This window comes from Calypte anna, chromosome 1 (assembly GCF_003957555.1).
Source record: "Calypte anna isolate BGI_N300 chromosome 1, bCalAnn1_v1.p, whole genome shotgun sequence".
Lineage (NCBI taxonomy): Eukaryota > Metazoa > Chordata > Aves > Apodiformes > Trochilidae > Calypte > Calypte anna.
Genome location: NC_044244.1, coordinates 86134548 through 86154878, shown reverse-complemented (window position 1 = coordinate 86154878; position 20331 = coordinate 86134548). Strand labels below are relative to the sequence as shown.

At 44.6% G+C, this 20331-nt stretch overlaps 2 protein-coding genes across 2 annotated transcripts in view; both read left to right on the top strand.

Moving 5' to 3' along the window:
• Positions 1-869: 869 nt before the first annotated feature.
• Positions 870-10548, top strand: KLRG1 (killer cell lectin like receptor G1). The gene is made up of 5 exons (XM_008503207.2): positions 870-987; positions 6334-6426; positions 7173-7324; positions 9276-9379; positions 10167-10548. Exons 1-5 carry the CDS (start codon positions 870-872, stop codon positions 10276-10278), a joined length of 579 nt encoding a protein of 192 aa, XP_008501429.1. The 3' UTR covers positions 10279-10548.
• A 2829-nt stretch (positions 10549-13377) lies between these two features.
• The window catches only part of A2M (alpha-2-macroglobulin), a 32758-nt gene continuing 25804 nt past the window's right edge, over positions 13378-20331 (top strand). Inside the window, exons 1-6 of the mRNA XM_030465137.1 lie at positions 13378-13696; positions 15366-15549; positions 16587-16746; positions 18200-18252; positions 18766-18786; positions 19147-19315. Of these exons, the coding sequence (XP_030320997.1) occupies positions 13605-13696; positions 15366-15549; positions 16587-16746; positions 18200-18252; positions 18766-18786; positions 19147-19315 (679 nt within the window). The 5' untranslated portion in view covers positions 13378-13604. The remainder of the gene's footprint in view (positions 13697-15365; positions 15550-16586; positions 16747-18199; positions 18253-18765; positions 18787-19146; positions 19316-20331) is intronic.

Below are 20331 nucleotides of genomic sequence, written 5' to 3'. Positions count from 1 at the left end.
TTACTGTGTTACACTTTGTGCCCATTACCTGTGGCCCTTCCACTATGTATCACTGAAATGAGCCTGGCTCTTCTACCCTCCCTTTGGGTATTTATATAAATTCGTAAGATCCAAGGCATCTGTTCTCTAGGCTCAACACTCTCAGGTCCCTCTCTCAGTCATTCCTCATAGGAGAGATGTTCCAATCCTTGTCATCATTTTTGTGACCTTTCGCTAGACAGTCTCCAGTATGTCCCTGTCTCTCTTGTAGTGTTGCTGTTGGCTCAGACAGTCTTCTGGGATGCCAGCCGTCAGTGCTTGCCTCTGTCTCAAGCAGATCCACATTGCGTGTTTGGTATTGAAAGAGTCCCCAGTAGAAATGTCCAAAGCGCACAAAGCTACTTTCTCAAACCCATGCTGTCCACCACTACTTCCCTTTTGAAAGAAGCTGGCTGCCAGTTCATTGTAGCTGTTGCATATCCCACTTTTCACCTGATACTCCTCTATTCCCCTTTTCACCCTGTGCTTTTGCTATCCATCTGAGTCTGTCCTGAGAGGGAGCTCTTCAGAGTGACAATGCTGCTCCAGTGTAAGTAATCACAGCCTCTTGCACTGACAAAAACTATAGTACCCATCAACTTCGTGACTAATCACCTCTTTTGATAACAGCTGTTCTTAAGACACTACTCATCGGGTTTGGAAATGGAAGTTGTACTTCTACTGCTCTCCATTCTGTTTTAAATTTGGTTATTTTTGATCAGCTGGAGATAAAGATTGAACTTCACATTTCTTGTCGTCTGAATTTAGCCTCAGATTTCCTGTTTCACAGATGTTGTTGTCGCTCAACAGCCTGATTGAAACATCTTGTCATACATGCTCTATACTTTGGCATGGAGGGAAGCAGACCAGAAACTTCTGCAGCCAAAGCGAGTGAGGAAATAATTTATACTTCTGTCAAATTCTCTCAGAGACCTCTACCAAGAGCCAAAGCTGGACAGGAAAGGAGAGGTAAGGAAGCTGGATGAGGTAGGTCAGCAAAACATTTTATATCAAGAGAAAGCAAGTTCTAACAAGACCACTCAGAGCTGGCCAGTGGCTTTGCATGCCAGCTCACAGTGCTGTTGCTTTTGTTCTAAAATTACCATGAGTATTTTACTGTGATAAAAGCCGATAGGTCAAAGGCCCAGCATTATTCTCCTCCTATCTGTGAGACCCCTTTCTGTATTTACTCATGGGCATTCAACCCAGGAATCCTTTTCTCCAAAAGAGGTTTGCAGTTTTAAAATTGTGTGCTTGTTAGAAGTAAGAGATTGTCAGCAACAGTTCTTTGAAGGGCAGGCAAGATGTGAGGACAGATAAATTAGAGGCGTATGCTAATCAGAAATCAGAGACAGAGGAGGCATATGAAATCATCTATTCTCTCTCCCGTGGGGCTCTGCAAGTTTCTTTTGTGATACATTTTTCCCTGTGTTTTCTCTGTACTAGTTTTACAGACCTCCCACTGTGCAAATTTTCAGCTTTTGCCTTGAGATAGTTCTTCAAGGCATTTTACTACCAGGAAGGATTTATTGCAGTACTCCTTACATTTTATCTTCCCTTCTTTCTGCTCCATTCCCCCTGTCTAGGCCTAGCAAATGTCACACCAAGCAATTTTTCTGTCTGCTTAGTTGAGAAATACCACCTTACCAGAGTGAGATTTTATGCTTATGATCATTCCTCATGAGCACCTCCTCCTGCTGATCTGATTGCTTTCCCTCTAAATGCGCATCTGCTTTACATGAGCTGTGTTGCATTGGCTGCAACACTAGTGGTTGACCCTAGTTTTTTTTCAGAGTTGTTACTCTCACTCTGGGATACAAGATTTCTGTGCCCTGATCAGAATAGCTGCATGTATCTGTGCTTGTTACTGCAGCCTGGTCATTTGCGGTTAAAACTAAGTCAGCACAGAAACCCTGAGGTTCCTGTCTGATAATCACACTCCATCTGCTTGGAAGGCAGTCTTGCTTTTGCATGTATTTTATCAGAAATTATGTTTTCTGTTGCATCAGAAAACACAGGGACATGCTTTCATTCTCTGCCATTTGTGTGCACTCCCACCCTGCTGGAGGGGGAGATTACCCACTGTCCCCTTGAAAGGTTTGTAGTTTTGTAATATTCCTCCTCTCCAAATTCCTTTAAGTACCCTCATCCTTTTGAGGTGAGGTCAGAGGGCCTACAATAAGGAAACTGATCTTCTTCTCTTCTGCATGTGATGAGCCAGTAAAGAGTGCAGTAAAAGTATCTTTTTTTAGAAGATCTCATTTTCAGTTCTCTCCATCACTTCTGAGAGATGTGCTCTCAGGTATTTCATTTCTGCTTTCAAATGCACACCTGTGCTACCAAGTTACCACATCTGTGTAGATCAGTACTCTGGTCAAACCAGCTGGTTTTGGCTCTCATGGACTCCTCAAATATGAATAGATGCCCTGACTGTCTTCTGTTTGGCTTCTAGATAGCCTTAGATATACCACACTAGCAAAACATCAGTTCAAGGGTATTGACCTATGTGTCACGCTTGCAATAACAGCAATAACCAGGCCTAGCAGAGACTTGCAGCCAAGGACAGGATCCTCATTTCTCAGTAGGTCCTGGCCCCCAGCAGTCACACTGCTCCCATACTGACGTAGGCAGGAGCTGAGGGGAGCTATCTGGGACAGCACAATTGACATTCTTCCCATTGACCTAGATGAACCTGAATTATAAAATGCTAACAGCTTTCAGTTTTTGAATTGAATTGAATTTGGACTCCCAAACCTAAAAATATATAAGGTCATGTTGCTTGCAGATGAATGTAGCATTATCAGTCATTTTTCTGGGACACTGACAGACCTGAGTGTTTTGTATTCAAGAAACTTATAACACTGGATGTTTACTTTAAATGTTCACTAGACCACTCCTCTTTGCCTTTAGGGAGACTGTATGATAGTTCCTCATGCAGGTACATGGAAATATTTCTGGATGCTAAATTTGTATTTCTCTCCTTGATTTTAAACTCATCCCAGATACTTCCCCCATCCTCTTTTAGAAGAGCTTCATATATACTCCAGGGGCTGAGAATCAAGCACAAACCCCTGAACCTGTTATAAAAAGGGAAACTACAGGGGCTCTGTTTTAAAAAAGCAAAAATCCAGATTATGATTTTTTTTTTTTTTTTTTTTTTTTTAATTCCACATCCCTGGGCTGATCACTGCAGTTTAAGTGAGGCTCAAATTCACCTTGAATGGCTTGAATCGCTGTGTTCACTCCCTTTTTCCAACACAAAATTACCCAGTGGCATTACTTTTACGTTTTGAAGAACTGTAGTAAACTCTCCCACTGCTCTGGCTGCGGAGGTTCCCCGGGAATTTGTGCTGATGCAGAGCCGAGTCTGTTCCTTTTTTTCTGCAGTTGGTTTGAAACAATAGAGGGTGAACTGCTCTATTCATTGCTAGGAGGCACCAGCTCGGATGGCTGGGGCTGACATTTAAGGATTAACTGTTTCACTGGCTGTCATCTCAGTCACCTCGTCCCGAAAGTATTTCTCCCTAAAATCAGTAATCTGGAAGATGCAGGAGGTAGATTTTTTGAGAGGTAAGAGAAGAAGGAAAACAGAAGTGCCAGTTCTCATAAATGCGGTCTTGGAGCAAAGAATTATGTTTCAACAGATATTAAATCCTTTTGACTTAGCTTTCATTTGTAATCTGCAGAGAAGCAGCTCCACCCTACCCCTTAACCTCGAGATGACTCCATTCTCTTGAGACTTAATCTGAGGCAAAAAACCACCTCATCAGAGATACAAACATGATCTTACAACAAGAATGGAGAGCAGATGGGGAGAACAACTACCCAGCTGAAGTCCTTCAGCTTTCTTACTGTCTTGCACTGAGAAGTAGGTTTAGACAGAAAAGTCTTTCTCTATTTTGTAACTGAAAAGAGCTGGGTTTCTGTTCTTTATAAATGATGAAATAATATAAATGTTGCTATTTTTTTAAACTAGAAGACTGATGCTTACTACAAAACTCTCTCATGCTCTCCCTTGTTACCCTAGAAACTACTTTTAGCCAAAACTGCAGCTCTAAATGTATTGCTGTAAACCAGAAACTAGACTTAAAACTGTCAAACCTGCAAACCACTAAGTGATCAAAATAAATTATTTTTTTGTTAATTTATTGATCTGGCCTACTTTCTGTATTTGGACACAGCTTCCAGTGCTTAAAGGATGCACTGCTGTTTTCTTCCCTTCCCCTTCTGTTTTAGTGCTAGCTTTCTTTGTCTTTCCTGCAATATTCTCGATACGTGATGTGCATTCATTTTCAGCCTCCACGGAGATATCCTAAACAAAAGTGTCCCCTACTGCTTACAAATATTTTATTATTTTAGCCATCCCTTACAAACTTCATTTTCCATGTAGTTTCCCATTTTGAAACTGCTATACCACACTGCCTTTTGTTGTTGCTGTTTTGCTTTGTTGCATCTCAGTGTGTTTATGTTCACTGCAGCAGAGAAACTACTGGATGGAGCCCCCATGAGCCTTGGCATGGCTCAGGGCAGTCATCAGCTGCTGGGCTTTCTGTGTTTCCCAGCTCACCACTCCACGAGGTGCCTGTTGACAGCATCAAAGCATTCAGTCTCAGCAGAGTGCCCTCACATGCCATTTGTGTAATTTAATGCAATTAATTGATGCTTTTCATCACCGTACTTCTCTCACAGCTGCTCTGGAATTTTTTTTGCTGGTTCATGAGTGCTGTCACCATCCTTGTCTGGCAGTGTGTAAATGATGCATTTAGCAGTCTGTTCCTATGGGGACACTTCTTACTGTTACTGCTTGATGAAGCTATTTAACTGATTTGGTTGTAATTTTGCTTGAGTAGAGAACAGTGTCCTCTGTCTTTCCTATGTGTTTTTTATCTTACTGCTATGACATCCCACTCACAGCCCTTCTTCTACCAAGTTTTTGATGTGACTGCTTTGGTGAAAGCTACCTTTCCTCTCCATCTTACTGCTAATACTCCTGGAATTTTTATGGAGTACAGATATGTTTCTTTGGGTCTTGTGGCATGAGTGATAGAGAATCACCTCATATTTCATGAGCTTGACTAGGAACTTTACAACTGGATTTGGATGGAACACTCTGGATGTGGCACACATGCTTAATGGAGAAGCATAGAGAAATCCTGGGTTCCTCAACATCAGTAACCATTAGCTGCACATTTAGTGCTTCTTACAAAGTCCTTTTTCCTATGCAGCTGTCATGCTGAGATTAGAAAAACAAGCAAACCAACCCCACTGGAGATCACCTGTGGTGGTGTCATCTTCTTCTTAATCTCTGAGAGAGGAGATTTTAGTGCTGGGATTCCAAGCAGTTTATGTAAAGTGGGTGTCTCAGCTTCAGGAGTCAACAATGGAAAAGCAGGGTGTAACCTGGAGGTTAACACATTGGGCTGTAGATGAGAAGAGCAGATCTCTATGTGGCAGTTCTGCCTCACCCTTTAAAAGGAAGCTGTGCTGAGCCATGCTGCCCCAAGGTGCCACTCTCTGCCACCAGCAGCAAGTGAATGACAGATGGTGATAGTGCAAGTGTGAAGGGGCTTCCCAAAGTTTTCAAGGCTTTAATATGATTTGCTGTCTTCACTGTCTTTTTTCCTCCCAAAATTTCTCTCCCATCCTGCCACCTGCCATGGGAGAGGTGGATGAGAGTGTAGGTCTGACTTGGGAGCATCCTGGGAAGATGTAACTTGACTTTGTGTCTAAGCCTGTGAACAGGATGCTGTGGTTAAACCTATCACTGTTGCTGAGAGAGCTGAGGGAAAAGCCTTGGGTTTCTCTTTGCATTTAAGCTGGAACATAGTGTCTGTAGCAGTGCATCTCTATGTTTCTACCCCAAGCATCAATGCTGAGGCAGGAGCAGGCGATCTTGGATGTTCCTAACAGCACAAGGTGCCACATGGCGCATAGTGGGCTCTGTCTGACTTGGGGCAGGTGCTTCCTCTCCTGGGGTCAGTCACCACTCTGGCTGGACCAGCTGGCTCCATGGCCCTGCAGGGACAGATCTGTGGCTGACCTGGAGACAGCTACTCATCTTGGGAATTTCAGGCAGGGACTGGTGGCCTTGAGCTGAGCAGAAATGGGGCCCTGGTCTGGTGGACAGGGGTGTGGAGAAGTCCTGAGGAGGCTGGAAGGGACAGTGATAGCAGCAACGTGCAGAGTGTAGGCAGACAGGGATGCTCTGAATAGTTCAGTCCCATCTGGAAATGCCAGGACATATGCAAACTACCTAAAATCAGCATCGGTTTCCATGTGGCTCCCACTCATTGTTGCTTCTTTTCTCTTTTACAGCTCGCTGTCTGAGGCCAGCCACTGTGTCAGACTTGGTTGTAGGCTTTGGGATACTGAGCATCATCCTAGCAATTGCTTTGATGTGGAAGATGAGTAAGTGCACAAGAGTACTGAGGACAAGCAACCAACAGCAAAGGACCAGAGTCTCTTCTAAGCACTGGCACTGGAATATTGAACTTCCTTATATGTTGTTAAATTAAAAGTTGTTCTAGGTTTCTACCAGCCTTAAGTAACCGCTACCTATACAGAATATTTTGTAGAATATAATCCTTGTGAAGACCCCAGTCAACCCATTTCAGATTCTGTGGCAAAGAGCACTAAAAGTTTTTTTTTTTAGGCTTTTCTAATTATAGGGGTAAATTGTAGAACAAATACTTAAGTTCTATAACACTTCTGCATGCATACAAAAGGTGCTAGACCATGTGTGAGAACCTACTGTTTGCTGCTTAAACTACACTAACCTGGTGTGTAACATGATCACACCTTACCCATGGAATGATTTAATTTTTTCCCTTACTTATTGCACACCCAGAGTGTATTCTGCTTTTAGATAGCCAATTCTGGTCCTCAGATGTTTGAGTATTTGAGAGGAAACCTGGGCAGGGAGGCAGCAGGGGGTACTAGCATCGGAGTACATGAGACTCTTTTATGAAGATTTGGAAATTACGCAGAGGATCTGAAGCTCAGTGTTGGTGAATTCTTATTTTTAAATGGTTATCCTGACTTGTGTTTTCTGCATTGCAACTATTCAGACAAGTTGCTTTTCAGCAGGTCCTTGCTGACGACTGCCTTTCAGTTGGGTAATGGTAGAGAAAAAGTGGTACTTTTATTCTTCACAGGTGACTCCCACCCACACTGTCCTGAGCAGTGGGTAGCCTACAGAGGGAGCTGCTACTCCTTCTCCCAGGAGAAAAAGGACTGGCATTCCAGCCAGGAATCCTGCCGAGCACAGGGAGCTCATCTCCTGGTGATCAGTGATACTAGTGAAATGGTAATGGTTTTTCTTATTCTTTGAGGATCTTCCATTTCCTTGCAGATATCTCAGTGACAGACGTGCAAGCAGGGCTGTCACCCAAGCAATATTTTGACTATAGAGGAAAGCAAGGATTTATGACTGCAACTATAGTTAAGTTCTAGTGCATTTCCCATTTCTTTGTGAACCTTAGAAGTCTGCAGCATCAAAGAAGCAAAGGGGAGATGGGAGAGGTGAGGATCACTATCAGCTCATCAGAATAATCCTAGGAAGGATTTCAGGAGACAGCCTGTTCCACTGCCCCTTTCCATCTCCCCTCTCAGCCCCATCATGTCTGACATGAATGATCACAGCAAAAAGCTGCAGCAATGTGCAGTCTCTGTACTCATTGCCTGCAAGCTTGTACAGCCCCACTCTTCAGAAATGTCTCCTTTGCAAAAGTGATGCCTGCTCACACTGCAACCACTCCAGTCCCTCCTGCTCTGTGACCCTTGCAGTCCTTGTGTCCATGCACAGACACTTCTTTCTTGGTCTGTTTTTGATGCTCAGTTCTTCTGACTCTGCAAAAACCACTCAGCTATGCTCATGAAATCGGAAACTGTTCCTCTGCCCACTTTCCAGTAGGTGCTCACTGGGGGCAGGGGCATGTAGGACTACTAAAGAAATGGTTAGAGCTGATGATTGGGGTGGTGGGGCACGTCTGCTTAAGAAGAGCAGAAGTACTTGGTCTGGTTTTGGACAAGCCAGGCCTTATTAGCTGAGGTCCAATTAACATGGACATCTTCCAGCCCCTGGATAGAAGTTGCATTGTGTGATGGTCTGTGGGGCTCACACAGCCAGGTCTCTGCTCAACTGTGAAGTTATACTGGGCTCTCACATTTCCTTAGGCAAATCCTAATTCCTTGGGAAATCTTTTCCTTACACAGATTACCTATTTCTCTGCATGAAGATAGCCTCCCCTATTCAGCTGCTTTCTTACTGCTCTCTCTGCTGCTAGAGTCCTCCCCATTATCCATGCTCAGACTTCCTACCCGTATAAGCAAGACTTTCCTAGCTATTTGGCTATATGTGCCCTATACTGCCAAGGCTGTGACTGCTCAATCTCCCTTTCCAGAGAGGCACGGTCACCTCCAAACCACTGGTAACATTCAAGCCTTCCTCAAGCTACTCTTATTCCCACCATTTTACCAAGCCAGCTTTGTCAGTGCTTCTGCATGAAGCTGTCTGGTCTGAACCTTTGTTTATAGCAGCAGGAGATGAGGATGAGCCCCAGCCATACCAATGACAGGCTGCTGTTGGGTTTCACTGCAAATGTGGCCAGGACAAACTTCTCTCTCTTGGGGTGGGGGGAGGAGGGAGGAGGAGTGGAATTGACTTGAGATCCAAATTGCTGTTACATACTTTACCTGTAACAGCAAACAGGAGCTAAAGATGAGGCAAAAGGAAATGAACATTGAAAACAGGTAGGAGGAAAGTTTGTATAGAATTTACTGAGCTTTTGTCCTGTGTTCTTTACACAGAACTGCCAGTGCTTGCGCTTCCTGCCCTGACCTGATTTTACCCTTAGTTGTAAATACTTGGCATTAGCTTGCTAGATAGCTGTATAGTAGAGACTTTATATTAATACTAACGAGACACCTTCCCACATAAAGCTTTGTGCGGGAAGCTCCAGGAGGCTGGGGTGCAATTGGTTCCCACATATTGCCCTTAGAAATGTCCTTTGAAGAATCTGCCCAGGACCCTTGAGATCACACTTAATTCTTTGAGTGTAGCTGTTATGGTAGGCAAGATCTGCAGGGCTGACCTTCCTGATTAGAAGGTGTGGAGAAGCCGCATTTTCAGCCAATAAGGAACAGTCCTTATTGATAAGATACACCAAGAGGGTGTATCTTCTTCTCTGTTCTTTTTTCTCATCCTTACCTCCATTTTCAGATTGGCTGTCATCTTTGCTATTTGTCACCATCTCTAGGACTTGTTCAAGAGTTTCCAAGCATGCTCTTTCTGGATTGGACTGAGGAACAGTACGGGATCTGGCTGGGTTTGGGAAGATGGCTCTATATCCAGTGGCATCAAGTGAGTTTAATTCTATTTCAAAGGAAAACCCAGTGCTAAATCAGCTTGCCTGGTGTTCCACACCACCTAGGCTTCCTGCACCAGATCTCAGGAGCACTGCCCACACAATGGCTCACTCAGAAAAGCACATGGCCCACCTTGGTTTTACTGGGTTTACCCACCTTGGACCCATTCTGCCAACTACTGGTGTCGCTGAGTGCCAGGACCCAGCCCTTTGCTGCTCTGCTGGCGCCAGCCCAGGTCTGAACATTAATTTTGGCTCAGTATTTACTTGGCAAAACACAGCATTCTGCATGAGAGAAAAGATTATGGTTTGGTCCAGTGGTTTTACCTGTCCCTTTGTTTTTAGGGCAGTTAATACAATGAGTTAGCCTCTAGCACTCTTCCAGCATGCACACTTGCCCATGATCTCACTGTCAGTAGGTCAGTACTCCAAGCACTTGGTTTAGTTCCCTTCTTAAATCCGTCTTTCTGTTCTTACAATCTCCTTGGAGGTGATCAGCTTTCCATGAAGCTCTGTTGTTCTTATGCTGGTGGGTGTCACTGTCACTGCAGGGCATTGTGTCTATGTATGATTTGGGTGCTCCAGTGACAAAATTACTTAGATGTGTGATCTCCAGGATTTTTGGTGTACATTTTATTTTTTAACAGCTGCCTTTTGAAGGTTGGGTTCTTTCACTTCCTCTGGGATCGACTCTTCAAAATCAGATGTTTTTTTCTTTCTTGCCTCCAGGAGACAATCTCAGCACTTTCTCTCAGTCTCACTTTTGTTCTGTGTCTCTTGCAGGGTCTTCTATAACAGCCCTGTGCAACACTGTGTGGTCCTCATGGCAGATGGCTTCCACGCCTCCAGCTGTGAATTCCATGCTCCATGGATCTGTGAGAAATCTCTCAGATAAATCCCATGTGCATTTCCATACTGTAACTATCTCATAAGTGGTAAAAGTAAATCATTGCCCTGCAAACCAAAGCTCTACACACGATCAAGGACTCACCCTTTCCACACCCTCACAAGGGGGCTTTGCAGGGATGGGCTTGTTGCCCATAAGGGTGAGTTTTCCTCTTTGGTCATTCCCAGTCCACATGTGCTAGATTACTGCTATTTGTGACCAGATGAGACCTGGGACATATTGCCTAAGTCTTTGCCTTATTTATTCTATATGGGCAAACAAAAGCTTTTTCACAACAGATGCAGGGTCTTCATATCTCTGATGGTGAGCTGGCTATTTTCCTCCTTTTCTGAGCATGAGATTTCATTTACATTCCCTGAATCTCCATTGCCTGGTGCCAGCAGGGCCCAGGGAAATGAAGCCTTCTGTTCACTTCCAGTAACAATTGAATAGGCTTGCCCCAGTGGCAGCCTCTCCTTTTCCACCCCAGTGCTGTGACTGGGAGAGAAGAAGGTGAAATGAGATCACAGCTTCTGTAAATCCAGCACTGAAAATAAACCTCCGATACTGCACCAGACCAAAAGTGTGTACCCATGTCTCTCTGTTGGAAGGAACCAGCTGCATGCCATGTTTTATACACAGAAATTCAGCTGTCTAGACTTCTGGAGTCTGAGGAATGCAGTTAATTGTGTGTTATTAAATCAACCAAGAATGTGTTTCCCTCTCCACCTCTGCAGTTTCATACTGCAGAGAGAGAAAGCAGTGGATAAACCCCTACTAGAGGGGTTTATTTCAGTTCAGATACAGCAGAGGTAGGCTAAAAGAGTGATCAGCATTATCATTGTGCACGTAGGTAAGTGTGTCTCTGAGCTCACCTAGTTTACTTTGTGAATAGTGCAGCAGCTTTGCCTCCCCTAGGACATTACAGTGCTGTGCATGGTAGGCTGCTTCCCTGGTGAATTCTCCAAACGTGGCCTCTCAGTCTCATCCCAAGGAGGTGTATGGGAGACGTAAAATGAAATTGCCTCAAAAGTTGATTGCTCTTTGAAGGGAAAGGATTTTCAGCTGCAGATTTTACTTTTAATGGTGCATGTAGCTCCTCTGTGGGTTCAAGTTTTCACAATAATAAAGAGATCTGAAGCAAGTCTATTCACTTCCATGAAAAGCAGCTGAACAAATAGCTTTGGCAGAGCTTTTAATCTTCTGTCTAGAGCATGCTGATATTGGTGATGGATATATAGTAATTTTCTCAGAAGTTCTTCTTGGATGAACACTGTAAGCAGTGATGAATGAATATTGGAGGAACATGACTGGCTGTTACAATACTCCTTCTCCAGGGCATTTCTGAGGCTGCACTTGGACTCTCTCTGATTCAAGAGGTTTGTGGAGAAACTGGAGAGGGTCCAATGAAGGACTACCAAACCAGAGTATGGAGTATGTGACCCACAAGGAGGGACAGAGGAAGCTGGTCTTGTTTAGTCTCACCAAAAGGAGGATGGTGTGATTGAATAGGTGCCTAAAAACTATTTAAAGGCAGTTACATGGGTGCTGGAACATGGCTTTTCTTGGTAGGGGCAGTAGATATAACATGGGGAAAGGGCTGCAATGGCATCTGGGGGACTTCATATTGGACATAGGGAAAGATGTCTTCACCAGAGATCAATGCAACAGTGGAACAGGTCAAACAAGTCAGAGTCACAGGTGACCTGATCTTGTGCTCCTACAGCCCCTCAGTGAAAGGAGTTTTGCACCTCTTGTCCCTAAGGTTTGTGTTCAATCAGTGCAGCTCCTGACCTGCTCAAACCAATGTCGAGAGTCATCTTCAAAAAGGCTTGACCTGCCCATATACAAATCCTCTTAAATGTGTGGGGCAGATCTTCCTGGATTACATTTTTGGGGGTCAAGCAGAGCAAACTTTAGGCACAAGATGGAGAAGACAAAACACAAGCCAGGGCTGTCTTTTGTACAGTCCCCAAGGACACTGGATGTACACTACTACTCTCTCATTTCCCAGGCAGGTCACTGCAGGGCAGAACGAGGTCTGCAATGACAATTTGTTATCTCATTGCACTTGGATTTCTTAACTCCAAAGTTCCTGAGCTTACCAAACTTCTGATGATGATAGTCACAGAATCACATAATCACAGAATCTTCCCAGTTGGAAGGGACATACCGAGATCATCTAGTCCAACTCTTCCACTAAAGAAGATAGTGAGGGAGAGGAAGTACAGACAGATAATAATTTTATCCTGCACCCTATTTCTTCAGAAAATTATGCTTTACTTCTTCTGCCAGAGATCTCCATTCTTTGGAGTTTGGTCCAGGGCTGTAAGACAGATGTTCTGCTGCCACTTGCAAAGGTAATAATTGCCAGAGCTATTGATTCTCCGGCTTCAGTTCCAAGGTAACTACAAGAAAGACAATGGTCAAGAAGACCTTTCCCCCTCTGATACACCTTTGCCCATCACAGTACACTACGTGGATTTTCACATAATGAAACCAGGATGCATCAGTCACTTGATCTGGATGTACTAATAGCTTCATCTGGAACAAGAACAAGAACCAGGACAGGCAAAGCAAGACCCGGGCCATGTCTGTTCTGCAGCATGGGGGCAGCTGCTGCTCTGGGGAACTGGTTAATGTGTTACATGCTGTTAATGGGTTGAACTATTGGCAGCTTTCCATCATGTCACTGTCCTTTTTTCTGCCAGGGTGAAGGTCAGATTATCTCAGATGGCTTGATTGTCCAGGCACTCCCTGTCCCCTTTTCCCGGCACTAGCCCTGGTGGGAACAGGAATGGACAGCACAAGAGAGCAGGGTGGGTGGAGGGGTTAGGGATCCCAGTCTACATTCCCTGTTTCCAAGGATCCTGCCCATTAAGGCACACCCACTCCTGTTTCCCAAACCTTGGCTTGATCTCCTGCTCCCAGTTCAATGATCCTGCATTCCCTATGACCAGCGCTGTGGTCAGATCCATACCAGAGTTCTGCCAGAAGTGAGGGCCTCTCCCTTCTTTCTTTAGTGGCCACCTTTCCTTCTCTGCTGCTGCTGCTCTGCCTAAAGAGAGACAGCTCCAGCCTGCTGGGCACACTTCCCTCCCTCTCCCCCCAGCTCCTGGCCTTCTGCCCGGACTTGGAGCTGCTGGTTCCAGCTCAGCTCCTCCTTACTGCCTGTCCCAATTTCCGGATGGGCCCCGGACTCCAGCCCTTATCTCCTCCAGCCCCTGGGCTGTTTGCAGAGGAGGGTATAAAGGGGTTGGCCCACAGAGCGGAGTGAGAGTACAAGCAGCACCAGCACGGGACCAGGCTTGACCCATCACGTCCTGCTCCGCACCATGGGGAAGGGCAGGCTGCTCATCACGCCAAACATCGTCCTTCTGCTCTTCTTCTTCTTCATTCCTGGAGGCACCTCGCCCACCACAGAGCCGTAAGCTATGCAGGAGGGCCTCTGGGCAGGCAGGAGATCCGGGTTGTCTTCCTGCATCTGTTCTTTGTCTCTTCTGTCTCCTTTCTTTTACACAGGACAGACACCAGGGCTGGGTAAAGTTTCTTGTGCAAACAGCAACTCCAGTGCTTCAGGGGGACACAAAACAGTCTTTGAAACTGAGGTATCAGTAAAACTTCAGGGAAGGGAAAAAAAAGAGAGAGAGAGAGAGAGAGGGAAAGGTCTATCAGAATACCTTTTGCTACTTCAGAGAATCACAGCATATCAACAAAAGTTTCTGCACAAGAGTTATTTACTTAAAAGGCAACTTTTAATAACTGTTGACACATTCAGTTTTTCTGAAGACAGAGACTTTTTCAAAAGGACAATGAAGGGCTTCATTATCAGTTGACTACTCTATTTCCAGCTGGAAGTGCCTGGAAGATGGGAGTGTTTTTTTCATAGATACTGAGAAAAAAAGAAACAAATAATAGATCTGCCATGACCAGAAATTATTTTTAAATACATTTTTATCCTGACCAATATAATGACAATTCCCATCTCTATCCTGACCAATATAATGACAATTACCATCTCACCCAGGGTTATGCGGCACTGTAAGACTGTGAATGTTCATATCTGTGAGAGTGTATTGTGATGCAATCCCTACTTCACCCCCTTTTGCCCTGTTTGTATGTGAAAGGAGTATGTGTGTTGTGTTCATGTGTGTACAGCTATGGCAGAAGCCCTGCAGGAGGAGCCCTGACACACCAGAGGTTTTCTTCTTTAGCTTTTTGGCAATGTTTTTTCTTGCTCAGCAACGCAGGGCTGTGCTGCAGCACTTTCATCACATGCAGGCTAAGCAGACAGGAGGTTGGAATTTGGGGGGGCCAGAGCTTTCTCCCTGAAGAGCAGATGATGGACATAAAAGTGTCAGAGCCTCCCCTACACTACAGGCAATATACTGCCTTGTTGCAGAGATATCGAGGGCTTTTTTCCCAGCTGCTTGCTGCTCTGAGGATTCCTATCAGAGGCAAAAAGGATCACTATTGCCATTAGGCAGATTAGGTTTGATTCCCAGATGCAGTGCTGGACCCCAGGAGGCAACTGGTAAGTTTGTCCACTGGGAGGGAGGATGCTTAGGGCTGAATAGGGATACCCTTCTTGGGCTTAGCCAGAGGGCTTGCGTGCCTGAAAAACTGAAATTTACTCCAATGTTTTTTTCTTAAGATGTGGCACCACACTGTGGAAAGTTTGGGTCATGAGTAATGCTAGAGACAGTCATAGGCATTTATCCACTAGGTACTGGCACTTGTGTTGCTGCTGAATCCTACTAGCAGTGTCTTGAAAAGGTCTCTGTTGACTTTTCCCCACTGGTTTACTTAGGGTCCCAGAAAGATGTGCTGCTGTTATGCCAGAACTTGGAAAAACCATATTCCCTTCCAGATGCTTGCCTTGAGTGTTTCCCATGGTATTTTGCTTATGAGACCAGCCTCTATGCTTTTCCCTGCTGCTACAGACATGCTGGAAATCTTGCTACACTCCTAGAAAATGCACCTCTCTCCCTGCGCAGTGAAGGCTGTAGTCATCAGATCAGTTTATTCTGCTCTTTCTGTGTAGCTCTTGTTACCTGTTCCTGCTCCTCTAACCTGTCCTTTTCCCCTGTTCCCAGGCAATATATGGTGCTACTGCCCTTTCTGATACACACTGAGTCTCCTGGGAAAGTCTGTGTTCAGCTGACCCACCTGAATGAGTCCGTGACACTGAGTGCCACACTTGAGTACCAAGGGGAAAACAAGAGCTTGATCGATGATGTGGTGTCAGAGAAGGATGCATTCATCTGCATCCCTTTCTATGTGAGTATCTCATCCTTGTGGCAGAGATAATCTATAAGGGCACTGAGTAGTAATGAACAGAGTAAGACTGTGTAGGTATTCACATCCCTCTTGGCCAAAAGTATGTTCATATCTATCCTGTGTCCTCTCACTGATGAGATCTCCTTAGCATGCTACCTGAATGGGACATGTGGAATCCTGGAAAGCCAGCCTGTCTCTAGGACATGAGCAGGACAGGCAAGGAGAAATAAGTGGTTTTAGTAAGGATACTCTTGATGATAGCTGTTTGGTGAACAGCTTCTTCAGCTGAGTCTCATTTCATCCTTATTTCTCCCTTTATCCTTCATCCATTATGTGAATGCCTTCAAATTGGGGTAGGACATATGAACATTAGACGCTTTTTGTCTCATGGATGTAGTACACGGACCTGATGTGAGAACAGCCTGTGTCTGAAAAAGAGTGATGGTAGAAAAACTGTATCTCAGTGAAGCTGGTAGCTCCAGGGTCTAAAATAAATCACTGGCAACCAGGAAAGTCGGTCATGTAATTCAGAACACAGATTGTGCCTTTGGCCTGAGGGCTGAAAAACTGGCCTTCAGGTTACCGCAAAGGTTGGCATCTGTGTCGGGGTTTGTCAGATAAAGACTGAAGGTTCAATTTTGTTACTTGGAGAGAAATGTATAAAGATCTGTCATGTCTGGTTTGGAAAAGGAAATGCTCTATGTGGACTAGGAATGTTATCTGAAAGAGATCGGAGATTATTCCATTGCCCCTGTGAATGTCAAAAGGAAAAGGGCAGAAATACTTCGGTCAGGGCAGTAAGAATTCCTTATAATTGGATAGCAGAGCTGGAAGTTTCTTTGCTGCACAATATTTGCACAGCAGCAGAAATCAGTAGGAATACAGGACATGTAAAAGTCTGTCTCTTGTTCCCTCACTTCTGTGTTGGTCCATTAGAGTTGTATTAGACTTCTTATTTCATGAGGACCCATTTAGTTCAGGAACCCTTTAGGTGTTCAGTTCAGGTGATGCATAACAGTTGCCTTCTTACCCTCCAGATTCCCAAATCTAATAGACAGTCACCAGTCACCTTCATCACTGTGACAGTGAAGGGGGCAACACTGCAGTTCAGGAGCCGCAAGTCAGTGCTGGTCAAGAATTCTGAGAGCTTGGTCTTCATCCAGACAGACAAACCCATCTACAAGCCTGGACAGACAGGTACTGGGGAAGGGGTAGAGATTTGCATCTGAAGCAAACACTTGTACTAAAACTGTTGGACTGTGCTGTAAGGGATCAGAGAAGCAATCTCATGGCCGAGCTACATGCTTTTACAGCTCCACTTAGAAACAACTTGGGGAACCTTAATATATATCCACACACTTAGGGCAACTGCACACACTCCCTCTGTCACTGGGGTCTCTGTTGTTGAGATCCACACAGCCTGCACTGAAATCAGAGAAAGGCTGCAGATTTGTCCCACAGAAAACAAGGCCAAAATTCAGACTAGGTTATGAAATAGCTTTCAAAGTGTCATCTGATTCTGCTCAATACAGACAACTATATAATCCATTTATTTCTTCTGGGCAGTTGATCTCCAAAACTTGGCCTGGACAGGAACTAATGTCCTTAAAGAGTCACTGAATTCTCTACCCAATCAGAGCCAACACAGACTTGCAGCCAAATTCTGAAATAAATTGCTTTCATTCATCCACCCTAAGAAGTCAGTCTAGTTATAAGAAAGTTAGAAGACCCCTGTGAATCCCAGTGTAAAAAAGTATTGTTGCAAAGTAGATAAAGGCAACTTAAATTTAACTTTTATCCTGATTAATGAGATTCCCATGCCCAGGATTAGTAAAATGTTCACACTGCTATGGATTTGCTTTTTCCATCCTCTTATTCATGTAATTTCTTACATGAAAAACTTTCTAATATAACCTAGCTTTCTAGTGAATGCAATTTAGGTAGAAGAGAATAGATCTGTTCTCTGTTGTACCATTCACTTGCAGCCCATAAGTGGCTGCAGATCCTTGGCTGCATCAAGAGTAGAGTGGCCAGCAGGTCAAGGGAAGTGATTCTCCCCATCTACTCTGTACTGCATCCACTTCTGGATCCCCTATTACAGGAGGGACATGAATGTGCTGGAGTGTGTCCAGAGAAGGGCCAGGAGGATGATCAGAAGGCTGGTGCAGCTCTCCTATGAAGACAGACTGAGAGAGTTGGGGTTGTTCAGTCTGGAGAGGAGAAGGCTCCAAGGAGACCTTATTGTAGCCTTTCAGTATCTGAAGGGGACTACAAGAAACCTGGTGAGGGACTTTTTAGTATGTCAGGTAGTGATAGGACTTGGGGGAATGGATTCAAACTAGAGGAGAGTAGATTTAGATTGGAAGTTAGGAAGAAATTCTTCACCATGAGGGTGGTGAGACACTGGAACAGGTTGCACAGAGAGGTGGTGGAAGCCTCATCCCTGGAAGTTTTTAAGGCCAGGCTGGACAGGGCTCTGAGCAACCTGATCTATTGGGAGGTGTTCCTGCCCATGGCAGGGGAGTTGGAACTAGAGGATCTTAAAGGTCCCTTCCAACCCTTAAAATTCTATGATTGTGTGATTTAATTTTTGATGTTTTCTTGTTGGTGGCTGCACTGTGGAATCTTACTGTCTGCCTTTCTCCATCAGTCCTCTTCAGAATTGTTTCTCTGGATAAAGATTTCCGTCCTTTGAATGAGGTGGTAAGTATGATACTTCCTTTTCACTACTTACTTGGCCTCAAGTAATCTATATGGGGAAAAACAGCAAAGCGTCTTTTGAGAAGAGCTCTCAATACACTGAGATAATTGCACAATTTCTGGGCTACCTCAGATCTTGTTAACAGGGTCTGTTTTTCCGATATCTGCCTAAGGTGCCATCTGCATTCTTGGAAAAGTTTGGCAAACTGAATGAATGGTGCTGGTGCAAACATCTCAGAAGTGAACAACTCTATTTTGTCCCAGTGTATACCTGCTCTTATTAGTATTGCAGCTCATACAGAGTTAGTAATTTCAGATGACTTTTCTGTCTGAGACAAAGGATAGTCCCTTCTTTTTGATGCACCTCAAAATGATCTGTTGCTCCATACCACAGACTTTCTGGGTGATCAGCTTGTTCCCTGAAATGTGCTCATAGCTCTGGTCATTTGAGCACGTTGCTTGTGTTCTGTTGAGACTTGCATTCTAAACATGTTGTTTGTTTTCTTCTTTTTCTAGTTTCCACTGGTGTATATTGAGGTATGTACAAATATTCAATTCGTGGTTACATCTATCACATCTCAACGTAGGCAGCATAACTAGCGGTTGCCTCAAGATTATTCTTATCTATTTTATTTATTAAGTAGACACATAACATTAATTTGAATATACAGAGCTTTAACCCATATGGTGACAACAATGTACTCTGGGCCCTGCTTACAGCTCCTTCTCTTGTCCAACCCTGTTCTCCCCAAAAAGCTCTGCAGGTGCCCCCTGCTCCTTCTCTGCAGCCTCCTGAAACACTGGGACTGGGCCTCCCCTCACTTCTGCTAGTGCTTTTACTTCTCTTTGCAGACTCACACTGTCCTTACAGTCTCCTTGTGGTCTCATTATCTGTAGGACCCAAAGAAAAACCGTCTGTACCAATGGACAAAGGCAGAATTAAAGGGGGGCTTAATCCAGCTGTTCTTCAACCTCACCTCTGAACCTATGCAAGGGACATACACAGTGGTGGCACAGAAGGAGTCAGGGAAGACAATTCAGCATCGTTTCTCTGTGGAGGAGTATGGTAACTGTCACTGCAGTGTCAAGTTCCTAATGGCTCGCCCCATGTTGCATGAAAGCTTAATTAGCAGGGTGGTGGATCTGACCAGGATGTCCAGCATGGCTGGAAAAATGTTTCTGTGTCCTCTCTCTCCCAAACATCATCCCTTTCTGAAGAGTGAAAACTGAAGGAGTTGAGCAACCTGTCTTCACTCTTCCCTAATCCCCAGGCCATTCAGCACAGCTCTTCTAGTTGCCCGTTTTATCAAGGCTACCATCAGGAGGAACAAGTCCACTTGGATCAGTCTATTCACAAACTTCACCTCCTTTAGAGGTGATTTAAGGCCACAGTCTCATCTCCGGTTGGCTGTATGTGTGTCTGGGTCTCCCCTGCTTGATGACAAAAGTCCTCACCTACTGGTGTAGGCTGTGACTGTAAATTCAGATCTTGCCTGTCCTTCCTCACAAGCTAAGCCTGAAGCTCACACCAGTACCTTAACCCCCCTCTGCTACTTCTATGCCAGTTCCTTCTGCTTGGATAGAAAATTACATACCATTGCACACCTGCACATGGTCACCCCCAACATAGACTCCCACCCCAGTAAGCCAGCTGAAGCCCTTATTACATGGTCTGATATGATCTGCCTTATGCACCAGAGATGAGTCCTTGAAGATGAGTCTGGATGTCCTTTTGACATCTTTCAGTTGTATGAATGCCCTGTGCCCTGAATGTCTCCTAGTTCTTTCAAGACAGCCACCATCTACTTCCTCTCCTGCATCCTGGTTTTCATGTGATGTCACCCTGCATGAAGTCACCAGGGAAATTTTGGGGGGTCTTCCTAGTTTGCAAGTTGGAAAGACATACATGCTTCGGAAATGCAGAGACCATGCTGCAGTCCCAGCTGTCTATTTGAGGGAGACATCTATTGACTTAGCTCTCCATTTTACTGTATCCTGTTGCTGTGGGACTGATGCATGTGTTATATCAGGAGCTTCTGTGTCTTAACAGTTGATGTAATACTCCTGTCTCCTGTCTTCTGA

Coding starts and splice junctions, on each gene's coding strand:
- KLRG1 (XM_008503207.2), top strand. CDS start 870: ATGGAGGGAAGCAGACCAGAAACTTCTGCAGCCAAAGCGAGTGAGGAA. Junction 988..6,333: donor AGCTGGACAGGAAAGGAGAG/GTAAGGAAGCTG, acceptor TCTCTTTTACAG/CTCGCTGTCTGAGGCCAGCC. Junction 9,380..10,166: donor TCTATATCCAGTGGCATCAA/GTGAGTTTAATT, acceptor TGTCTCTTGCAG/GGTCTTCTATAACAGCCCTG.